The following is a 19,490-nucleotide window of genomic DNA, read 5'->3' on the forward strand; positions in this document are numbered from 1 at the left end:
TCAGCAAAACGACTGAAAACACATTTCATTTGAGACGTTCCAGGTATGTCCTTCATAAATTATTAGAATAATAATCAACAGGTTGTGACTGGACGTGTTTTCCCCCCTGGTGGCGGGTTATTTAGCACCGTAATGAGGAGCTCTGCTAACGTGTGACATCATGATGTCCCTGTTGTCTGATGCGTGTGTCTGCAGCAGCTGAAGGGCAGCATGGCTGTTGCTCATCGCCTAAATCCAGAGGTGGAGGAGAAGCCCCAGCCTGTTATTATTTTAGAAACCATTCTCAGCCTCCCTTTCTCCGTCTGAGCCAATAAAGTTTAGCGCCCTGATCCGAGGAGACGCCGCTGCAGCCGTCAGTCGCTTTCTGTCCACACACACGTTGAGGAAATGGTCGTTAGAGCGACGTTTAACAAATGGCTTCTGGGCTAGAAACAATCTTTACTCGTTGAAGTGATTCATACTATAGCGCTCCGTTAGTTCCCGCTGTAATTCGATCTGCTGCCCGGCCATTTTATTTTTAGAGCCGCTTGGTATGAATTTTAAAACGGAGATTAAACGAGGACATTAAATTCTGACCTGTCTTCTCTTTTTTTTTTCTTCTCTCTCTTCACCTCCTGAACCTTTAGTGCAGTTGACTAAAAAAAAGCGATGGTTAAATTAGATTATTTCTGGTGTTTGGAATAAATTGCGCTAACTGTACATGTTGCCTCTCATGGCTGAAAGTTGCATGTTATTGCAACTAAATTTTAAACTGTATTAACATTTATGACGTCACAATGATTGACCCTTGAGCTGTATTTAATGCAGAGGATTTTTGTTTGATTAAAAACAATCAATCTAGTAGAATATAGATTCTGATGAGGCTCGTTTGTCAGATCAAAAGTACTTCTTGAAAATAACCATTAAAGATATTAAACATACTTTTCATTAAGCCTTTTGTTTCTGTTTTTAAAAATGTTTTTTTTTTATTGCTCTGCTACATTATTTGAATCTTAAACGTTGTGTTTTCATTAGCTGGAAGCGGAAAAATCATAATTAACAGAAATAAAGGCTTAAAAACATTAGTCTATTATAATCTATGTAATCTGTTTCACTTGGTGAAGTAAATTACTGGGGGGAAAAAACAACTTTTAAATAATCTAATTGATTGAAAATGACTAATTTATTCAGATGACGTCTGTTTTTATAAAGCGGGATGAATATTTTGTTTAGCTAAGCCTTAGTTTGTGATTTCCAGTACCGTAAAGTTGGGTCTCTGATAGGGATGCGCCGATATCAAAACACCGCTTCTCTGCTTTAATTAAACGTCCCACAATCCCGTGCTGCATCACTGTCGCAGTCACATGACCAAACAAACGCCACAGGGACCAACCATCTTCTGAAACGGCAGTGGGTTGTTAATATTGGCCCGGTTTTACTTATGGGGACTAACCTGACAGGACAGCAGCAGGAAGCCGGAGTACCCAGAGAGAACCTGTATACGCACAGGGACAGACGACAGACTCCTGTAGCAGCCCCACTAGAGCTGGACGATGATTCAATAATGATATTTATCGATCGACAGACGTATATTGATGATAGAAGAAAAAGGGTCAATAAAAAAGTTCAATAGAATAAAAGTTTTCTTTCCTTTTGCATTCTATCATGTAGGTTAATATTACAGTCATTTAATCCTCCCAACCAATCACAGCGCAGACCCAGAAACTAAGCTCCGCCCCCTACAAAGAGTTCAGAGAGCACACGTTCTTTTTTCTTTTTTAAAAACGTCCAGTTTTGGTAAAAAGTTGGTTGAATAAAGGGTTTAGTTTGAATTTAGTGTTTGTTTCTTTATCTAAAAATGTGTCGCTAAGCAACAGCATAAAATATATGTTTTGAATTTGTTTGTAATTATCTATATTGATCAATATTTCTATTTTATCAATATGCTTTTTTTCTCTATCGTCCAGCGCTAAGACACTGACCGACATCGAGATGAAACAAGGGTTAAAGTTAGGGTTTCAAAATCAGCGATTAGTAGGGCTCCTCCCCCACCTGTTGCTGTGTTGAAACACGTGTAGGGTGATGGTGTGGGAACTAAAGGAGCGTCGCTCTAATTAATGTGATGCTGGTGAATAAAGAACCAGGTAACATAGACAGGTTAGACTCCAGGAAGCAGAATGACAGCGATGTAGATTTTCCTGTTCTGCACGTGCAGCACATTCAGTTTCACAGTTAAAACTGCAATAAGCAAGACTGTGTTTAATATTTACTGTATTTTCATCAGCAGCAGGAATAGATGTTTTGTTTAAAGTGAAAGTGTCTTCGTTAATATTGCAGCAGGATACCCTGTATGTGTTTGACTTTAATCTGCGGTAGAGCGGGATTTCTGATTAGACATCAGCATGCCTGGTGTATCTTCCTCTTAACCAATCAAAACCCAGAGAAAATTGAAAAAGGAAATGTGTCTGCATTATTTTATCTTCTGGTTTAATGCCTTTTTCCCTTTCTTGCTGTTTTAATGGACGACAGTTTTATCTGATAAAAGATGATTGTGATTACTGACAACCTAACATTATATATATATATATATATATATATATATATATATATATATATATATATATATATATATATATATATATATATATATATATATATATATATATATATATATATATATATATATATCTATCCAAAAATTGAACATATCAAATATTTTTATTAATCCTGCATTTTAAATTCTCTGATTTCCTAGTTTTAGATTCTTATGTGCAAATCGCCTTCCTACAAAAACATTTGTTTCACAAAACTTTTGTTCTATTAATTTATTGCGGAGCAGAAAGAAAATAATTCTTAATTAGAAAAAATAAATGTCATTTTTGTGGCCCACGAGCATTTTCAACATGATTAAGATTGAACACTTCTGTCGTAGATATTTACCATCTCTCCACCTGCTGGGATGATTAATTAAAGCAATTTTATTTTACAACCAAATTGGACCGGATTATTTGCTCTGATTATATCAGAATTTGTTGAATTTATCTGAATTCGGACTGAATTGGATCTTTTTTAAGTGTCTTGAGATATTTTTATTGTAAAATTGATGTGAAATAAACTGTAGATGCCGACACAGCTGCTGCATTAATCCAATAAAAAAGGGTCTGATTTCAGCTTGGTCTGTTTCTCATGAAGCCTCATATCCAGAGTCGGAGAATCTGTTGGCCCTGGCGGGTTTTTATGATGAATTGTAGCGCAGCAGGCGCACCGGTTGCTGCTTGTGTGCATGTTAAAGTCCAGAGGTAGCTTTGGTTGCTCATGCAGTCCCACCACAAAACAGGATTACAGGATCCCAGGGTGCAGAGAACCTCATCCAGAAAGAAACGGTGGCACCCAGAGATAAGAGTCAAAACTCTGCCAAGTGACTTTGAATCCGGGGAGTGGAACTGAAACCTAAACACCCGCAGGTTTTAAAAAGTATATATGGTTCCTGCCAATGTGATTATGACGGTTTTTACTGTGAAGCGTCTCCTCAAGTCATCCGAACGGCCTGCGTGGCTCATTATTCCTCCGTGGAGCCGCACAGACCTGCAGGTTGGATTGAAGGCGACACACGGAGTTCAATAGTTTGCTCTCTTCCTGCAGCTGAATGGAGGATGTGTCAGTCCTGCAGCACGGCGTCAGGGAGCGCTGTTCAGAGGTTTATAGTTTGCAATGGGAAGTCGGTGCTGTCGCAGTCTCCAGAAATTTTGCTCTGCGGTTCAGGGTCTGGGATCAGGTTAATAAATAAATAATTAATAAAAACTAATGGGAGGAAGTTCAGTGGAGCGCCTTCAGGCGTAGAAAGAGGTTACATCCCGAAAGATGCGAAATTTGGAAAAGGAAAGGAGCGCGTCTTCTTAAAATAACCTTTTAAGCAGATATTAAGCATACTTTTCATTAAACCTGTGTTTCTGTTTAAAAATTAGTTTAATTAGTTGGATTTTAGTTCATAGATGCTTTAGCAGAGTGTGTTAGAAAAAAAGGGACATGGAGCTACTGTTACTCCAGTCACACAGATTATCAGATTATTAGAGTTTAATCTGTTTTACAAAGTAAATTAGTATGGTAATTTACCTAAAAAAATATAATAAAGTAAAACCTGGTCCTTTGGCCCAAAGGATTGAAACCTTTGTGTTTCAGACTCATTCCAGATTTAGCCTCCACATGACAACATGTGTCGTAGAAACATGTTAGAAAGGCTCTGGGACGTGACTGTCACCCAATTATAGCCGAAAAATTTTTAAAGTTTTTAATTTGGGTCGTTTATTTCTGTTTGGTTTGGTCACCAGCGGAGAACTGGGAGGTTCTTCAGTCAACGCTGAACGCAACAATCATCCAAGGTTATCAGGTTAACTTTAGGTTGGCAGGTGTTTTAAAAATGTCAGAAGAAGAGGTGGGAGCGACGTTTTAAACCCTAACTCCAGCTATATGCCGACATGTTTGTTTCATTCATTTGTAGATTGTTGGGGATGAAAATCCTCCTGAGACATTTGAACAGAGTGACGGCGCGTACTGCTGGACGTATTCTGGGTTCACGTTTGGACTTATAAGACATCAGAGGGGTGAATATTAAGGAGGTTGTGACTTCGTTGTGGCCTGGTTCGGCAAAATCAAACATTTTAGTCGGTGGGTAGGACAAGGATTGGCGTTAATCTCTGAGTGCACGGGTTGGATTTAGTATTTTTGGGCTTAAACTGTCAGGATTACACCTGCAGGTTAATATAAATGCATCCATCACTTCCTGTGTATTTAGACGACCCGCTGGTGGCTCAGCGTTGGGCTTTTTCATCAAGCTTCTGGCTTCAATGTTGCTGGACGAATGAATTCTTGGCAGAATTGTTTCTTTTTAAGTCGTCGTCCACAGATTCTCTGTTGGGTTTAAGTCAGGGATTTGAAAATATCATTGTAGCCTTTCTTTTTTTTAAACAGTTTCCAAATCGCAGAGGTCTGCATTTTTTGGCTATTTAACAATTAGTGAATCAGATGCGTCCTTTAGGTGTCAGTAATATGTTTTTAAAGTGGGTTTGCCTCCACATGGAAGGGAAGAGAGTTGCAGCAGTGCAATAATTTAACTTTTTTACTTGTTTTAGAGTTTATATAATCATACATGGCATTAAGTTCTGGTCAATCAATTTAATACATAGACTTGCTTGTTGGTTGCACTTTATGTTCGACAAGGATCAATGTCTAAATCAATTAAAAGCTGTTCTCTTGAATAATATTCTGATTAATAGAAACATTAAAAGTTCTTGTTTTAAATAGTCTTTGTTTACAAACATCTTTATCTAGAGGCCATTTTTGTTGCTTGTGGTTTAATGCAGAAAAAAGTCAAAATTGCAATTTTGGTTTAGCAACTAATCCGCACGGCGAGGAAACAAATTGGTTTGTTGTTTTATATATGTTTAAAAAGACATGATAAATTAAACTGGGGGCGGGGTCGCATTAAATCGCAATATTAAGATAAAAAAATAGCAATGACATTATTTTCCAAAATCGTTCAGCCTTAACCTCCAGACTTTTGATCCAGAAGACGTCCTGCTCGTCCGTGTTTTAGCGTAAGCCTAGAAAAATACCCCCCCCCCCCCCCCCCCTTCCGGGTCCAGGAACGCACCCGATGTCACCCTGGTGTCCCTGAGGTTTCAGGGTGCTTGCGCAAGTCTTGAAAGTCTTAATAAGTATGGAATTTTGAAACACTTGTTTTCCAGACCTTGAAAAGTCTTGAATTTTGTGTGAAAGTCTTAATAAAGTATGTGAAAAAAATGCGTGGTAGAATTTTACAGTATGCTCAAAGGCATTGTGAAATGAGAAATAGGAAGGTAGGCTATAAAACTATAATTTTACTAACTGGTCACGTACTGTATTAGCCCAATCATGGAATCAAACACTTGTTTGATGTGAAATTCATGTACTTGTGATTTTCATGTTTTGAAATGTTTTCATCAGTAAAAGCATAATTTACTGTGAATAATGCATTTATTCATTTGAATACTAGCCTATAAAAATTAACATTTCTAATAAACAGTTTGTACAATCTCAACCAATGAAGTAGGCAGTAGGCACACAAGTATACAAGTACATAAAGTTAAGGTCATGGGGAAAAAAAAAAATCTGTTTTAAAAATGTCTGGAATTTTAACTTGGAAAAAGAACAAGCACCCTGGGTTTGCACACAAGCAGATTAGTTGGGGATTCAGCTGTTTGGAGACGCTCGTCTTATCTCTGCTGCACGGCTAATCTTGGTTTCCATCAGAAAACCAGGGCAATAAACGCGTTTGTGCATCAGCTGCCCTCCGATGACACCGGCAGTAACTCGTCTCTGTCGACGGCGCTCGTCGGATCCCTTCCGTCTCTTCCCGACCAATCGCGCGGCCGGCCTCTCTCCAGCAGGGGAGCCGGGCAACCTTTTGGTGACGAATGGGAACATTAAAAAATGCTTTAAAGGTCAAGCAAAGCCCAGTGGGAGAAAAAAAAAAAAAGAAATGTGTCCGGTGATGTCAGCAGGGGGTTTCTATGGCAGCCGGCTCGGACAGGAGTGGGAGCACCGGAGCCGGGCTCAGACATCAGGCTCCTCCTGGACGGCCGGTGCCTGTGAAGCGCCACAATGCCCCACGGACACATCCGACGCTTTCCAGGAGAATGACTCAGTGCAACGGTGGCAAAAAAACCCCCAAAAAAAACAAAAGCAGACGCGGATGCCGAACGGGAGGAGAGGGCCACTCAGCTTGTGCAACGTCAGCCTACGCCACCAGGGCAGCGGAGCCTCAGCGCTGTCACCAGATTTGTTGAATCAACGGAGCAGCTTGGGTCAGACGCAGCGATGAGCCGGAGAGCTGCAGCCGCGGAGGAGTCCGGCGTAAGACACAGGGACGATCAGAGTTCCTCCTCCTCCACCTGCCTGTGGGAATGTTTTGTTGCTGAGTTGTAATCATGGACTGGATGGAGTGGAGCTTCTTGCCACCTTCCACAGGAAGCTCCTGGCCCCCGGCGCCCGAGGAGTTAAACGACGCGCTGGCTCTGACCACGGCTCTGGGTTACGGTCTGTTTGCCTGTGAGGCGTGCAGGCTGAACTACTGTTTTGATCCCGTGAGTATTTCCAGCACGCCTCTGAAGCCGGCGCCCAGCTCAGGCCGCCGTGTCCCCCGTCTGAAGCTGATCCTGTCTGATGATGTTGGCCTGATGAGACTCATGAGTTCTTCTGTACAGCAGGAATGACAAACGCTTAAATTTCTGCTTGTAACTGGGAAAAAGTAAATAGTTTTCAACAATATAAGGAGTTCTTTGGTCATTTAGAATGTCGTTGTTACAACTTTTAAACTGTGTTCAGGGTTGTAGTTCAATTAAATTTTATTTGTATAGTGGCAGTTCATGTCATCTCAAGGTTCTTTCTAAAGTCAGACTCCATCAGATCCTCCAGGTTGGTCAGAAAGTTTCCTCTCTAAGGAAACCCAGCAGGTTGCATCAAGTCTCTCCAAGCAGCATTCACTCCTCCTGAAAGAGCGTAGAGCCACAGTGGACAGTCGTCTGCATTGTTGATGGCTTTGCAGCAATCCCTCATACTGAGCATGCATGAAGCGACAGTGGAGAGGAAAACTCCCCTTTAACAGGGAGGAGAACCTCCAGCAGAACCAGAACCAGGCTCAGTGTGAACGCTCATCTGCCTCCACCCACTGGGGCATAGCTTTTATATTAATGTTTATGTACAATTTAAATAGAATTTTCTGTTTAAAAGGGTTAAAAAAAAAAGATGAGTTCATGACGACCATGGATGTTGCTGAAGAGTAATGATGTAAAGCTCGGACACAGTGTCCTCCCTTTAAAAAAAGTAGTGATAGCAAAGTCTCACGCTCAAAGTCAAGTCCCTAAAGGGAATGTTTATGTGGTGATTTGTCCAGGGAGGAGAAGGAGGAAGTAAGCAGTTTTGTTTGAGTGCTGTAGTTTGGAGATGTAACAAACCGGCACCCCAGGAAGGTTCGAGCTCCTGATTCACCGCTGGGGACAGAACCTGCGATCGGAAACCGTAAAAGACCGACACCTCCATGACTTCTGCTCCAGTTCTGACCAGCATTGTTACTCTGAACAGGAGTGGGAACCATCCCATTTCACCCTATGACTGAAACTAACAACTTTATATTAGGGGGGTAGGGCTGAACAATTAATCGCATTTTCAATATAATCGCGATTTTTAAAAAAAACGCAATTTCCAAATCGCAGAGTCTGCAATTTTTGGCTATGTAACAATTAGGGAATTAGACACGTCCATTAGGTGTTGGTAAAATGTTTAAAGTGGGTTTGCCTCCACATGGAAGGAAAGACAGTTGCAGCAGTGAGATGATCTAATTGTATTACTTGTTTTAGAGTTTATATAATCATACATAGCATTAAGTACAGGTCAATCAGTTTAATACATAGACTTGTTTGTTGGTTGCACTTTATGTTCAACAAGGATTGATGTCTAAATCAACTAAAAGCTGTTCTCTTGAATAATATTCTGATTTATAAAAACATTAAAAGTTCTTGTTTTAAATAGTCCTTGTTTACAAACATCTTTATCTAGAGGCCATTTTTGTTGCTTGTGGTTAATGCAGAGAAAAGTCAAAATTACAATTTTGGTTGAAATATATCGTAGGCAGAACGATATATTTCTTTTAGCACCTAATCTGCACAGCGAGGAAACAAATTGATTTGTTGTTTGTATATGTTTAAAAATACATGATAAATTAAACTGGAAAAAAAATCGCATTAAATCGTAATATTAAGAAAAAGAATCGCAATTAGATTATTTTCCAAAATCGTTCAGCCCTATAGGGGGGTCATGCGGTGATTATGTAAGTCTCACTTTTCTCCACATAATCAATCAGTGTTTTACTGGTGAGGGTGGAGCTGCGATGCGGTGATGTAGCTGTCGGCACATTCTGAGGACACCGTTCAAACTCCTCAAGTCCATCTGGAGTGAGTTCCCCCACAAGAACATGTTGTTTGGCTCCAGAAATTAGTTTCAATAGATTTTTTTCATCTCCAGGGCGAAAAATTCTCTCTGGTTTTGCTCAGACTCTGTAAAACGTCTGCTGCCACAGCCGATTATTGGTCGCAGGTTTTCTTACCTTTGTTTAACTTTGTCTACAAGCAGCAGCCTCTGGGGTTTGTTTCCTCTGCTGCTGTCGTAGCCATGGTAGAAACTGTGTTGTCTTTATTTGTCAGCTTTAGGTTGTCGCTTCTCTCTTATAACCCAGGATTTAATTGTTTCATAATCCTATATAAAACGGATTTACAACATAGAGAATTCATCCTCTTCACTAGCGTCTTCCTTTATAGAGTAGGGCTGTCCTGTTTAGTGTGTGACTGCTCATAGAAAACAGCTTTTAAACGATCCACTATGAAAATGAATAAAAAGGCTGATTTGTGATTTATGTGTTTTTCATACGGTCAACAGTCGAAGGTTTTCTGTATGTCTGTTACCGTCTCTGTTGGATCCGTCTTTCTTCAGGTTGATTTAGATTTCCTCTGGGTGAGGAGTTAAAGTTATTTGTTTGTTTTTCTTGCTCTCTGTCACTAAAGAGTCTTGAAATATTGCCCGTAATGGTGAACTATAAGTCGCACCAGGACATCGTCTGGCTTCCTGGCTCGTGGACTCAGACCCTGAGATTTATTCTTTTCATTCATTGCACCGTTAGGAGCTGAAAGTAAAACACCAATCAAAACAAAATGCATTTAAAATCAACATTTATGGCAATAATGTCACATTTTTATTTACATCTGTCTCTTTGTCTCTCTATCTAAGCATTACAGCTATGGTCTGAGGTGGAGGTTTCCTTATATTCTGGGAGGTTTTGTTTTCTGTAGATTTGTTTTAAAATCAAAGTTCAACAGAGTTGGCCTGAGTTATTTTTGTTGTTAATTTCAGAGACGAGTCTTGAGATGGTCTCATTTTGGCTTGAAGAGTCAGGGAGAACTAGAGTAAGCAATGCGCTGATGGTTTGGAGGATAATTGTGTTTTGATGAGGCGTTGCGTCAGCAGCAACCGTGGCCTCTCTGACCAGACTGTGTTGTGTTCGCAGGAATCAGCCAAGGTTTCAGACCTCAACCCCAATGCGAAAGCATGGGCCAACCACATGTTTAGCCTGGACACCAGCGGGACTGCTGACACCACGCCTGCTGCCCTGCAGCCATGGAAGGAAGGCTGCGATAGTTCGGCCGACCCCGGCCCAGAAGGTCAGTCTGCTAATCTCTCTGTCCGCTCTTTTGGCGCTCAGGGCACATTTAGGGCTTTAAAGTTTTAAAGTGTTAAGATCCACGTAAAGTTTCTGCAACAATTTTTTTTGATGCCGTATTTATTTCAATAATAACAAACTTGTTCATTCTTCAGTAACAATAAAGCAACCAAATAGATGAAGCCTGTAACTCAACAAAAACTGTCTATAAGGGCATAAATAATTCATGTTTATTAGAAAATATGACTAATTATTTATTTGCGCGGGATTTGTTTCACCTAGGAACCACACGTGATTTATAATAATTCTGGAGATTGTGTTTTTAATCCCATGCAAATGCGCCGTGTCAGTAATTTGCAAAGTAAAATTACCCCCACAAGTTGCCTACTATATTTTGCTGAACCGAGGTCCTGTGACAAAACTGATCCAATGCAAATCAGCATCTCTGTGATGTGGACAGAAATGGGCGGGATCCAATATGTAAATAGGAAGTTTTTTTATTTTTTGTTTCCTGGGAGCATTTTTATTTGCATTTGGTGAAGAATGGAGGCTGCATTGGCATGTTTAGAAAACCTTGGGTCCAAGACCAGCAAAACCCTATCGGGAAAACAAGCCCAGTAAGCGACCCGCCACACAGTAACACAGAGCCCGTTTCTATAATGTATAAATGTTGAATTTCTACCCACTGCGACTTTTCATGTTCAGAAAATTGTCAGGGGGGGATAAGTATTACATATGGAGATTGATGGCTCTCGTCTGTAAAATGCAACAACAGCACAAGGTCTAGCTCTTGTTGCTGTCTTCATTCTAAAGTGGAGCCACAATGCAGTAGTCAGAGGAAAAAGTAATGGCCGACGCAACATTAAGCGGTCCCAACGGAGTCTGGTGTGGGATTATTTTTTGCGTTGTTTGCTATTCATGCTATTCTGTTTTTAAATATAAACACTCAGCAAGTTCCTTAAGTTATCAGATAAATAGCTCCCATTCAGCCAGGCTGCATGGCGGAGCAGAGTCAACTTCTCAACCAAAACTCTCTGATGTGCTCAGAAGACCTGGATGTGATGGCAGAAAAGTGGAAAACATCCACCAAAAAACTATGACAGAAAAAGACATGATGCGAAAAGCTCAGTTGATGGTGCTTTCATGGGGATTATTAGTGTTTTATATATTCTATTCTCTTCAACTTATTTGTTTCCTACAGTAACCCAGTAGGTCTATTTTGTTGTATTTTATAAATATGTCCAAGGTTCATATGTGAGAAAACCACGATTTTAGTTTATTCAGTCAGTATTTAATACAGATGGCTCAATAAGATGTTAAAATTAAATGCTGTGCATTTTTTTAAATTCAGCATATTGTAAAAAAACAAAAAAGAAAAGCCCTTCATGTTATGGAAAGAGCCTCTTGATACAAGAGAAAACCAGGGTTTTTAAGAAAATGGCCACTTTATCAATGAATCGTCAGTCGGTCGATGAGATCAATCAAATTTAGATTAACTCATTAATCGATAATTTGCATCCCTAGGCTAAATCTTTAACAGCAATTACACCTTAAAACAAAACTCAAGTCACTCCAAACCTTGAAAACAGCTGGAAAATCGACAGATGTTTCAAAGATTTTGCACAAAAAAATTACTGCGAACAAAGAGCTGCAGGACTTTTCTCTCTGAATATAAATCAATTAATGCTTCGTTGTTATTTTGGCTTTGCAACACGAACGCTGGAAAACGTTCCTTCACAAATGGCCTAAAGCCCTAAAATCTGACGTTGAGCGGAGGACCTGCTCCCTCAGTCTCCACACAGACGGCTGAAAGTAGAAACCTGAGATTTTAACGCCTGCTGCCGCCGAGGTTAACAGAAAACATGAAAAGCAGAGGATTTAAAGCGGTGTGACTAAAAACATGATGCTGAGAAAAGCAATCGGATCTATGAGGCACCGTCCTTCATAGAAGGCACATTTTGACTTTTTTTTCTCCTGTTAGTGATTTTAAAACATGTAAATAATCTGATTGCATCAGATGCTAAGCAGGTCACTCCTCTTTCTGCAGGGTTCTTATTTATTGTTTTTTTTTTTCTAGCCGTGAAATCATAACCAATGTATTTGTTTCCCTAAATTTCAATGGTTTTGCAGCATGAGGAGTCGGGTCCAGTTTGACTGGAGGAGTTAATCTCTTTTTGTTTGCTAAATGAAAGACAGAATTATACCAGAGTGGAAGTTAAGAGAGAAGCAGGCTGTTTAATTTAATGTTTCCTGGTGAATTAAATCCTTTCTACTTTCCTACCGTTGAAACCCCAAAGGTTCAGAGTAATATCAACAAGCCTGTTTTCTAGTGAATATTTCTAAGCTGGTAAATATTTTTTTTACCTTCTGTGGAAACACAAGGGCGAAGGACAGAACCAGAAAAGCACCCCAGGTTCTGTAAAATGTATTTGAAGCAGCAACATGGCTACAGTATAAGATAAGGTTTTTCCCCCTAATTAGCAGCAACACCCAAACAGATATACAGAAATCGGCTTGGATATATATATATATATATATATATATATATATATATATATATATATATATATATATATATATATATATATATATATATATATATATATATATATATATATATATATATTTCATGTTGCATTCCAGCCTAATATTACAGTCATTACATCCTCCCAACCAATCACAAACTTAGACCCAGGAAGCTCCGCCCACTTTAAAGAGTTCAGAGCGCACGTGTTCTTTTTTTGTTTTTCAAAAAACTTTCAATTTTGGTAAAAAGTTGGTTGAATCACGTTAGATTCAGTGTTAATTATCGATATCCATCAATATCTCTATTTTATCGATATGCTTTTTTTTTCTACGTTTATACCAACTTTTCCCCCAAAAAGAGAATATTGACAGAATCCTAAACCTCTGCACAAACGGGCTGAACTTTCTGATGTTTTTCTAAAATTCCCTTGAGATCTACCCGGGTAGAGGTTTCCTGCTTCGAGCTGTCCTATCGAGTCCTTTAGAGTCGCCGTTCTTTTAATCCTGAAACTCTTTAATCTGAATATTCAAGCAGGTTTAAAGCCCTGATCTCAGTTCATTCACACCAGCAGGTCTTCTTACTCTCCAGGAGCAAAACGCCTCTTTAATCACGCTTAACTTTAAAATGATGTTGCAGTCACTGTTCCCTTTAGCATAAATGATGGAAGTAATGTGCTGGCCGGAGCAGAACCAGCAGGATATGGTGTGGAAACTGAAAGTATCGATTGGCTCTGGTCCGACTCATCGACTCTTTGCCCCGCTTTATTTCCTACATCAAGGAGATTTATGGTAAATGTAGTCCAAGTGACAGAGTAGTTTGTTAATGTAATCACGTGGTTGTTTATATATGCAACATTTCTTCCTTAACCTTTAGGTAATAGAGTTAGATCTGCGCCTGAACTGTTGTATTTTATAGCCTGTTTATAATCCATCTGTAACAGCAGATTAGCTGTAATTCTGGGAATTTAAGCGTAGATTAAAAAAAGATACCAGAGCTACACTATGTTCAGGGAGGATCAGCTTCTGTCCGCTCGACTCCTCCGTCAGTCACCAGCACTGTTCACTGCTTCGCTTATTAAAAATCCTCCTTTTCGGATGTTTTAAATATTTTTGCTCCAGTTTGCAGAGTAAAGTTTCTGCAAACTTTATTACTAGTAATTGCCAGGCTCCTTTTGCCCACACAGAGCTTGGGAAGAAAGCCTTTAGCTACGCAGCTCTTTGTGCGTGGGATTTTTTTTACAAAGAGACTGGAAGTTGACTCAGTTTTTATCGTTAAATGCTTTAAGTTGAAAGTGGAACAATTTGAAACAGCCTCAATTATCTGTAATTGTTTTACTTTATATGTTTCTGTATCTACTGTATTTACCTTGCTGTATCTCTGTTCAATATGTAACTTTGCTGCCTCTTGGCCAGGACTCCCTTGAAAAACAGGTTTTTAATCTCATTGGGATATTTTCCAGGTTAAAATAAAGGTTAAATAAAAAAAAATTAAAAAAAGAACCGGCCTGTGGTCTGGCAGCGCGGCGCCTTTTCCACGTCTTTTACCTGCCGATCAAATGCTGCGTGTGGCTCTTTAATGAAGGCCTGCGTCTTGTGATTAGTTTGTGCAGATTTTAGCCTCATCTAAATGTTTTTGGTGATCCTAACTGATTTTAGTCTGTTCTTTAATGTCAGAAAAAACACGGATGGTAAAATGTCTCGTTTCAACTGTAAAATGGCAACAAGAGAAAAATAACTACCCAGAAAATGAGCGGATGTTTCTCGTCTTCAATTTGAGTCTTAATAACTTATGCAGCCTTTTGTTTTTGTCTGAAAATTGATTTTTTCCCCCCCCCAGCCTTATCCAATTTAGAGCCTTTTTTATTAAATTTGGAAACTACTTCTTTTAGTTTGTCTGTTGTTTAATTTCTGCTACAGAAGCTATTGTCTTTTATGGTATCTGGTTCCTTTTAATGTCCAAAACGCAAACAGACGAGGTTTGTTTTCCAGACATTTCAAGCAGGTGTCATTACATTTTCCCACCGCCTTTTATTTTACGCTCATATATGTGCTTTTTATTTCCTTTAGAGACGCACCAGAGATTCTCCAACTTAATGCATTAAGCTCAAAGACGAGCCTTAATGCTAATACAGACACCCCATCTATTTATTGACTGAAAATTCAAGGAATCTTGATGGATTAAATAAAATAAGAGTTAAAAACAACTTGATATTTATCAGCTTTTGACCTGCTGATCAGAGCCCATCATAGGAAATGGTCTGATTTTGATCTCTGGTTAAGTCTTTGGTGCGTCTCCACTGTGTTCATGTATTATTTGTGCCCCGCATCACTTTTTATTTGTTTATTTTTAAAGCCATTGTTATGGGGGCGGGGCTTAATGAATAAGGGGAGGAGCCCATAAACATGTTGATGAATGAGAAAACACCTCTACATGCCAGAATAGAGCTACACTGCAAAAAGTGAACTAAAATAAGCACAATTTTCTTAAAATTAGTATAGTTTTACTTGATTTGAGCAGCTGCATAAGACTATTTGCCAATGGAATGAGAATTTCTACCCCTAAAATAAAATAATTAGACATCCTGCAGGGTGCTTGCGCAAGTCTTGAAAGTCTTAATAAGTATGGAATTTTGAAACACTGTTTTCCAGACCTTGAAAAGTCTTGAATTTTGTGTGAAAGTCTTAATAATGTATGGGGAAAAAAATGTATGGTAGAATTTTACAGTATGCTCAAAGGCATTGTGAAATGAGAAATAGGAAGGTAGGCTATAAAACTATAATTTTACTAACTGGTCACGTACTGTATTAGCCTAATGGAATCAAACACTTGTTTGATGTGAAATTCATGTACTTGTGATTTTCATGTTTTGAAACGTTTTCATCAGTAAAAGCATAATTTACTGTGAATAATGCATTTGTTCATTGAATACTAGCCTATAAAAATTAACATTTCTAATAAACAGTTTGTACAATCTCAACCAATGAAGTAGGCAGTAGGCACACAAGTATACAAGTACATAAAGTTAAGGTCTTGGGGAAAAAAATATCAGTTTTGAAAAAGTCTGGAATTTTAATTTGGAAAAAGAGCAAGCACCCTGTCCTGTGCTCGAAATAAGACGATAGAGATGGATTGTTCTTATTTTAAGTGCAAAAATCTTATTCAGTTGGCAAATAGTCTGATTTACCAGCTCAAATTAATGAAAAAGACACTAATTTCAAGAGGATTTTACGTACTTTTAGTTCCCTTTTTGCAGTGTAATGTTTGGATGGCAGAGCAGGTTCTGATGATGATGATAATAATAATAATAATAATAATAATTACGCCTCACCTTGTCGATCGCCGCAGGCTTTGAAGCCAGCGAGGACAGAGCTAACAAGGAGCCTCAGCTAACTGACCCAGATGAGCCTCCACCGGCGCCAGTAATGCTAGCAGAGCCGGCCAACGTTGCCGCCGTCGCACCGGAGGGCCGCGAGCCCGTCTCCACAGAGCCCCCCGAGCCTGGGCAGCCGGGGCACACAGGTGGGCTGGGCAGGGTCTGCTGGGTTTGTGGGGGGTCCAGATGTTCACGCGCAGATCAAAACCAGCGCCGTCTCAGCTGAGCTCGCTTCATGTCTTCATTACTGGGAGGATTTAGGACGTGCTTACGCAGCGAGACGACCCCGGTGCGCTGTCGATGTCTCAGCGGGGGGGGGGGCAGCCCGTTCTGCTCCAGCAGATAAATCGTTAAGTAATTAAGAGGCGCAGCTCCCGCTCAGCTGTACGGTTTCTGTTCTGCGTCCGGCTGACGGATCCAAGATGGCCTCCTCTGAGCAGCGCTCGTCCTCCGTTGCTCTTCGTTTTATTCATTCTGTGGAGGCGAGTGGCCACGGAAAGGCTGTCTGTTGTTTTTAAAGGTTTAATTCACAGCAACAAAGATAACGGAGCTTTGACACGAAGGATTCACAGAAATTATCCGGATCAGACCACAGCGATGTTCTGCAGGTGGTTAGATTCATCCCCTAAACTAATTTAACTTAATCGAAGAAGAGCATTTTATTTACCCCCCACTGTTAGTTATTTAAGGTTATAGTAGGGAAGCTTTTTCCATTCATTTCACCTTTTGTTCAGTTTTTCCTCTTTTTTTGTTTTTTGTATTATTTTTTTTGTACCAGACTCTTAAAGAAGCGAATCTTCCCTGTTTGTTGAAACCGTTGTTCTCTTTGGTCCCGTCACCAGGCAATGATTCTCAGCCCGACAACACCCAGGAGGGCCTGAGAGAGCACCTGAAGAAGACCCTGGAGTTCTGCTTGTCCCGGTGAGTCCAGCTCGTAAAAACATTTGCTCAGCTTCACCAGAAACGACGCCGCCGCCGGTCCCGTAAAACATCCGGCGTGACGCACACCGCCGCCAGCAGACGGCGATGGTTAGCCGCCGTTTGGCTAATTGGTTTCCCCTCAGGAGGGCCGGCGAGTAAAAACAGACGAAGCAGGGATTCCGTCTGTTTCCTTCGTGGGTCCGGCCTGCCGACACAACCACGTTCTCACTAAACTATCAGTGTTTGTTTTTGTTTTTTTTTATGCCAGTCAAACCTCAGGGGTCCACCGTGGTCTGCGTGACCTAAAGTTATCAGCTGCTCGTGTCCTCGAGGGACTAGATCTGCTGGCGGCTCAAAATACGTGCAAACACAAACAGGAAACGTCTTTTTGCAGGACCGTTTACTCACTGCTAAAGAAAAAGAGCTAAAAATTAGTAAAGTTTTGTTGAAATGAGTATATTAGTTCTTGATTTGAACAGGTAAATAGGATGATCTGCAAAGATTTTTGCACTTAAAATAGGAACAGCTCGTCTTAATCATATTATTTCAAGCGCATTATATCTAATTATCTCATGTTATGTCAAAATACTCATTCCATTGGCAGATCAATACTAAATTATTAGTTCTTTTTTTGTTTATAGCATATTTAGTGTTTTTAATCATTTTTTGTCTTGTCAATGTAGATATTTCTCTCTTACAACATTTTATCTTTTATTCAAGATAGTGTTTTAGCCTTTTTATATATAAAAAGTTATTCTGTTGTTTTTATTGCTATTAAAAAAAACATTTATTTAGTACTTTTATTTTGTTTGCTTTAGTTCCAAATGTTTCAAAAATAAACCAGTGATCATGATTTTTTTATTGTATTTTTTACCCTTTTGTTTGATTAAAAAAGCATTGATAATGGTATATATAAAATACCGGATCGATAAGTAGTTTCTTTAAGAGTATCAGTATCGATAAATCCTGAACGATACGTATCCCTACTTACCACAGTTAGTCTAATCAGCCAACCAGTAGGAGCAGAACGGCTAGAAGTGATAAAACTCAGAGAAATAAACGTGGAAATTAGTTTAAATTAACATAACTTCAGCTCTGTTCTCAACAATGGTCTGGGTCTGGGCTGATTGTGTGCGGCCCAGCCGACCAGCGCTGGTGGCTTTCTGCCGATGGAAACTTTTTATTTTTAATTGGGGTGAATTTTTATTATAGACAAGTCAAAATCTTTAAAAAATGTTTAATTAAATGTTCGGTACAACACAAAACATGTCTTTTAATCATCATATCGTCTTTGTCATTGCAACGTACATTCCAATGAAATTTGTTCTCTGCATTTAACCACACTTGGCATTTGAGTAAAAGTTGCCCTATTTACTTATGAAATTAATGCAGACTTTGGTGCATTAAAATCTGATTGGAATTCATTTGATAAAATAGGCTAAATACAGTTTAATATACTTAAAATGACCATGTTCTCCAAGGCAGGTTTAGTATTTTGGTTACGTTTTTTTATTTTTAGTTATATTTTTTGGCCGTCAGGCGCTTTCAATTTAACAACTTTGGCCCAATAGCCGAAAAGTTTGGACATGCCTGGTCTAGCATACCATGGGCGACAGTATATCTGCTGTCGTCAGTATTATTTTGCTTTAAAAGGAATTTGTTCATCCTTAAAGCTTTTTTTTTTTTTTTTTTTTTTTTTTTGGTACACTGCAAAAACGGATCTAAAAATAAGTAAAATGTTCTTAAAATTTGTGTTTATATCCTAGATTTAAGCAGGTAAATAAGATGATCTGCCAATGGGATAAGTATTTTTGACCCCTAAAATAAGATAATTAGATATATTGTACTTGAAATAAGATGATGGAGATGAATTGTTCCTATTTTAAGTGCAAAACTCTTATTCTATTGGCAGATCATCTGATTTACCTGCTCAAATCAAGAAAAAATACACAACTTTTAAGCACATTTTAATTATTTTTAGTTCTGTTTTTGCAGTGTAGATAAATTTTTTGTGTGGAAACATCATACAGTGAAAATGTCGTCTCGGCCCACGTCGCGTGTTTAAAGCGGCCGCCATGCTGGGTGTCTGGCCCCCGGGAGCCGCTCAGGATGGGCAAGATGTGCTGACGCAGCATTTTTCTAAAACGCAGCGCTGGCAGAATTAATCCGTCTCTCTGGCGCCCCCTTAATGGTCGTCTTTGGAAGTGCAGCGGCCAGGTTTCTCCTGGAAACTCGGTCCCTGCAGCGGGTCCTGGGTCCACCCTGGGCTCTCCTCCCGGTCATGAACCAGAACCGCCTCAGCTGGTTAGGGCGTCAGAACTGAGACGTTTAGTCAGACGTGTCCTCCTGGCTCCGTTTACATGAAATGAGTCCGTTCCTCCTGCGGATCCAATGTCGTCGATGGCATCTTGGAAGAGTTTTAAGCCGCCATGAAAGCGTTTTCT

General features: G+C 39.6%; 1 protein-coding gene across 2 annotated transcripts in view; it reads left to right on the forward strand.

Annotated features, from left to right (window-relative positions):
- LOC105917586 (La ribonucleoprotein 4B) overlaps positions 1-19,490 on the forward strand; it is a 55,597-nt gene that overhangs the window by 17,376 nt on the left and 18,731 nt on the right. Inside the window, exons 3-5 of one of the 2 annotated variants that reach the window (XM_036131251.1) lie at positions 10,073-10,226; positions 16,098-16,271; positions 16,968-17,046. In XM_036131251.1, coding sequence (XP_035987144.1) covers positions 10,073-10,226; positions 16,098-16,271; positions 16,968-17,046 — 407 coding nt within the window. The remainder of the gene's footprint in view (positions 1-10,072; positions 10,227-16,097; positions 16,272-16,967; positions 17,047-19,490) is intronic. The other variant, XM_036131252.1, reaches the window with a different exon arrangement.

This window comes from Fundulus heteroclitus, unplaced genomic scaffold (assembly GCF_011125445.2).
Source record: "Fundulus heteroclitus isolate FHET01 unplaced genomic scaffold, MU-UCD_Fhet_4.1 scaffold_42, whole genome shotgun sequence".
NCBI classification, from domain to species: Eukaryota; Metazoa; Chordata; class Actinopteri; order Cyprinodontiformes; family Fundulidae; genus Fundulus; species Fundulus heteroclitus.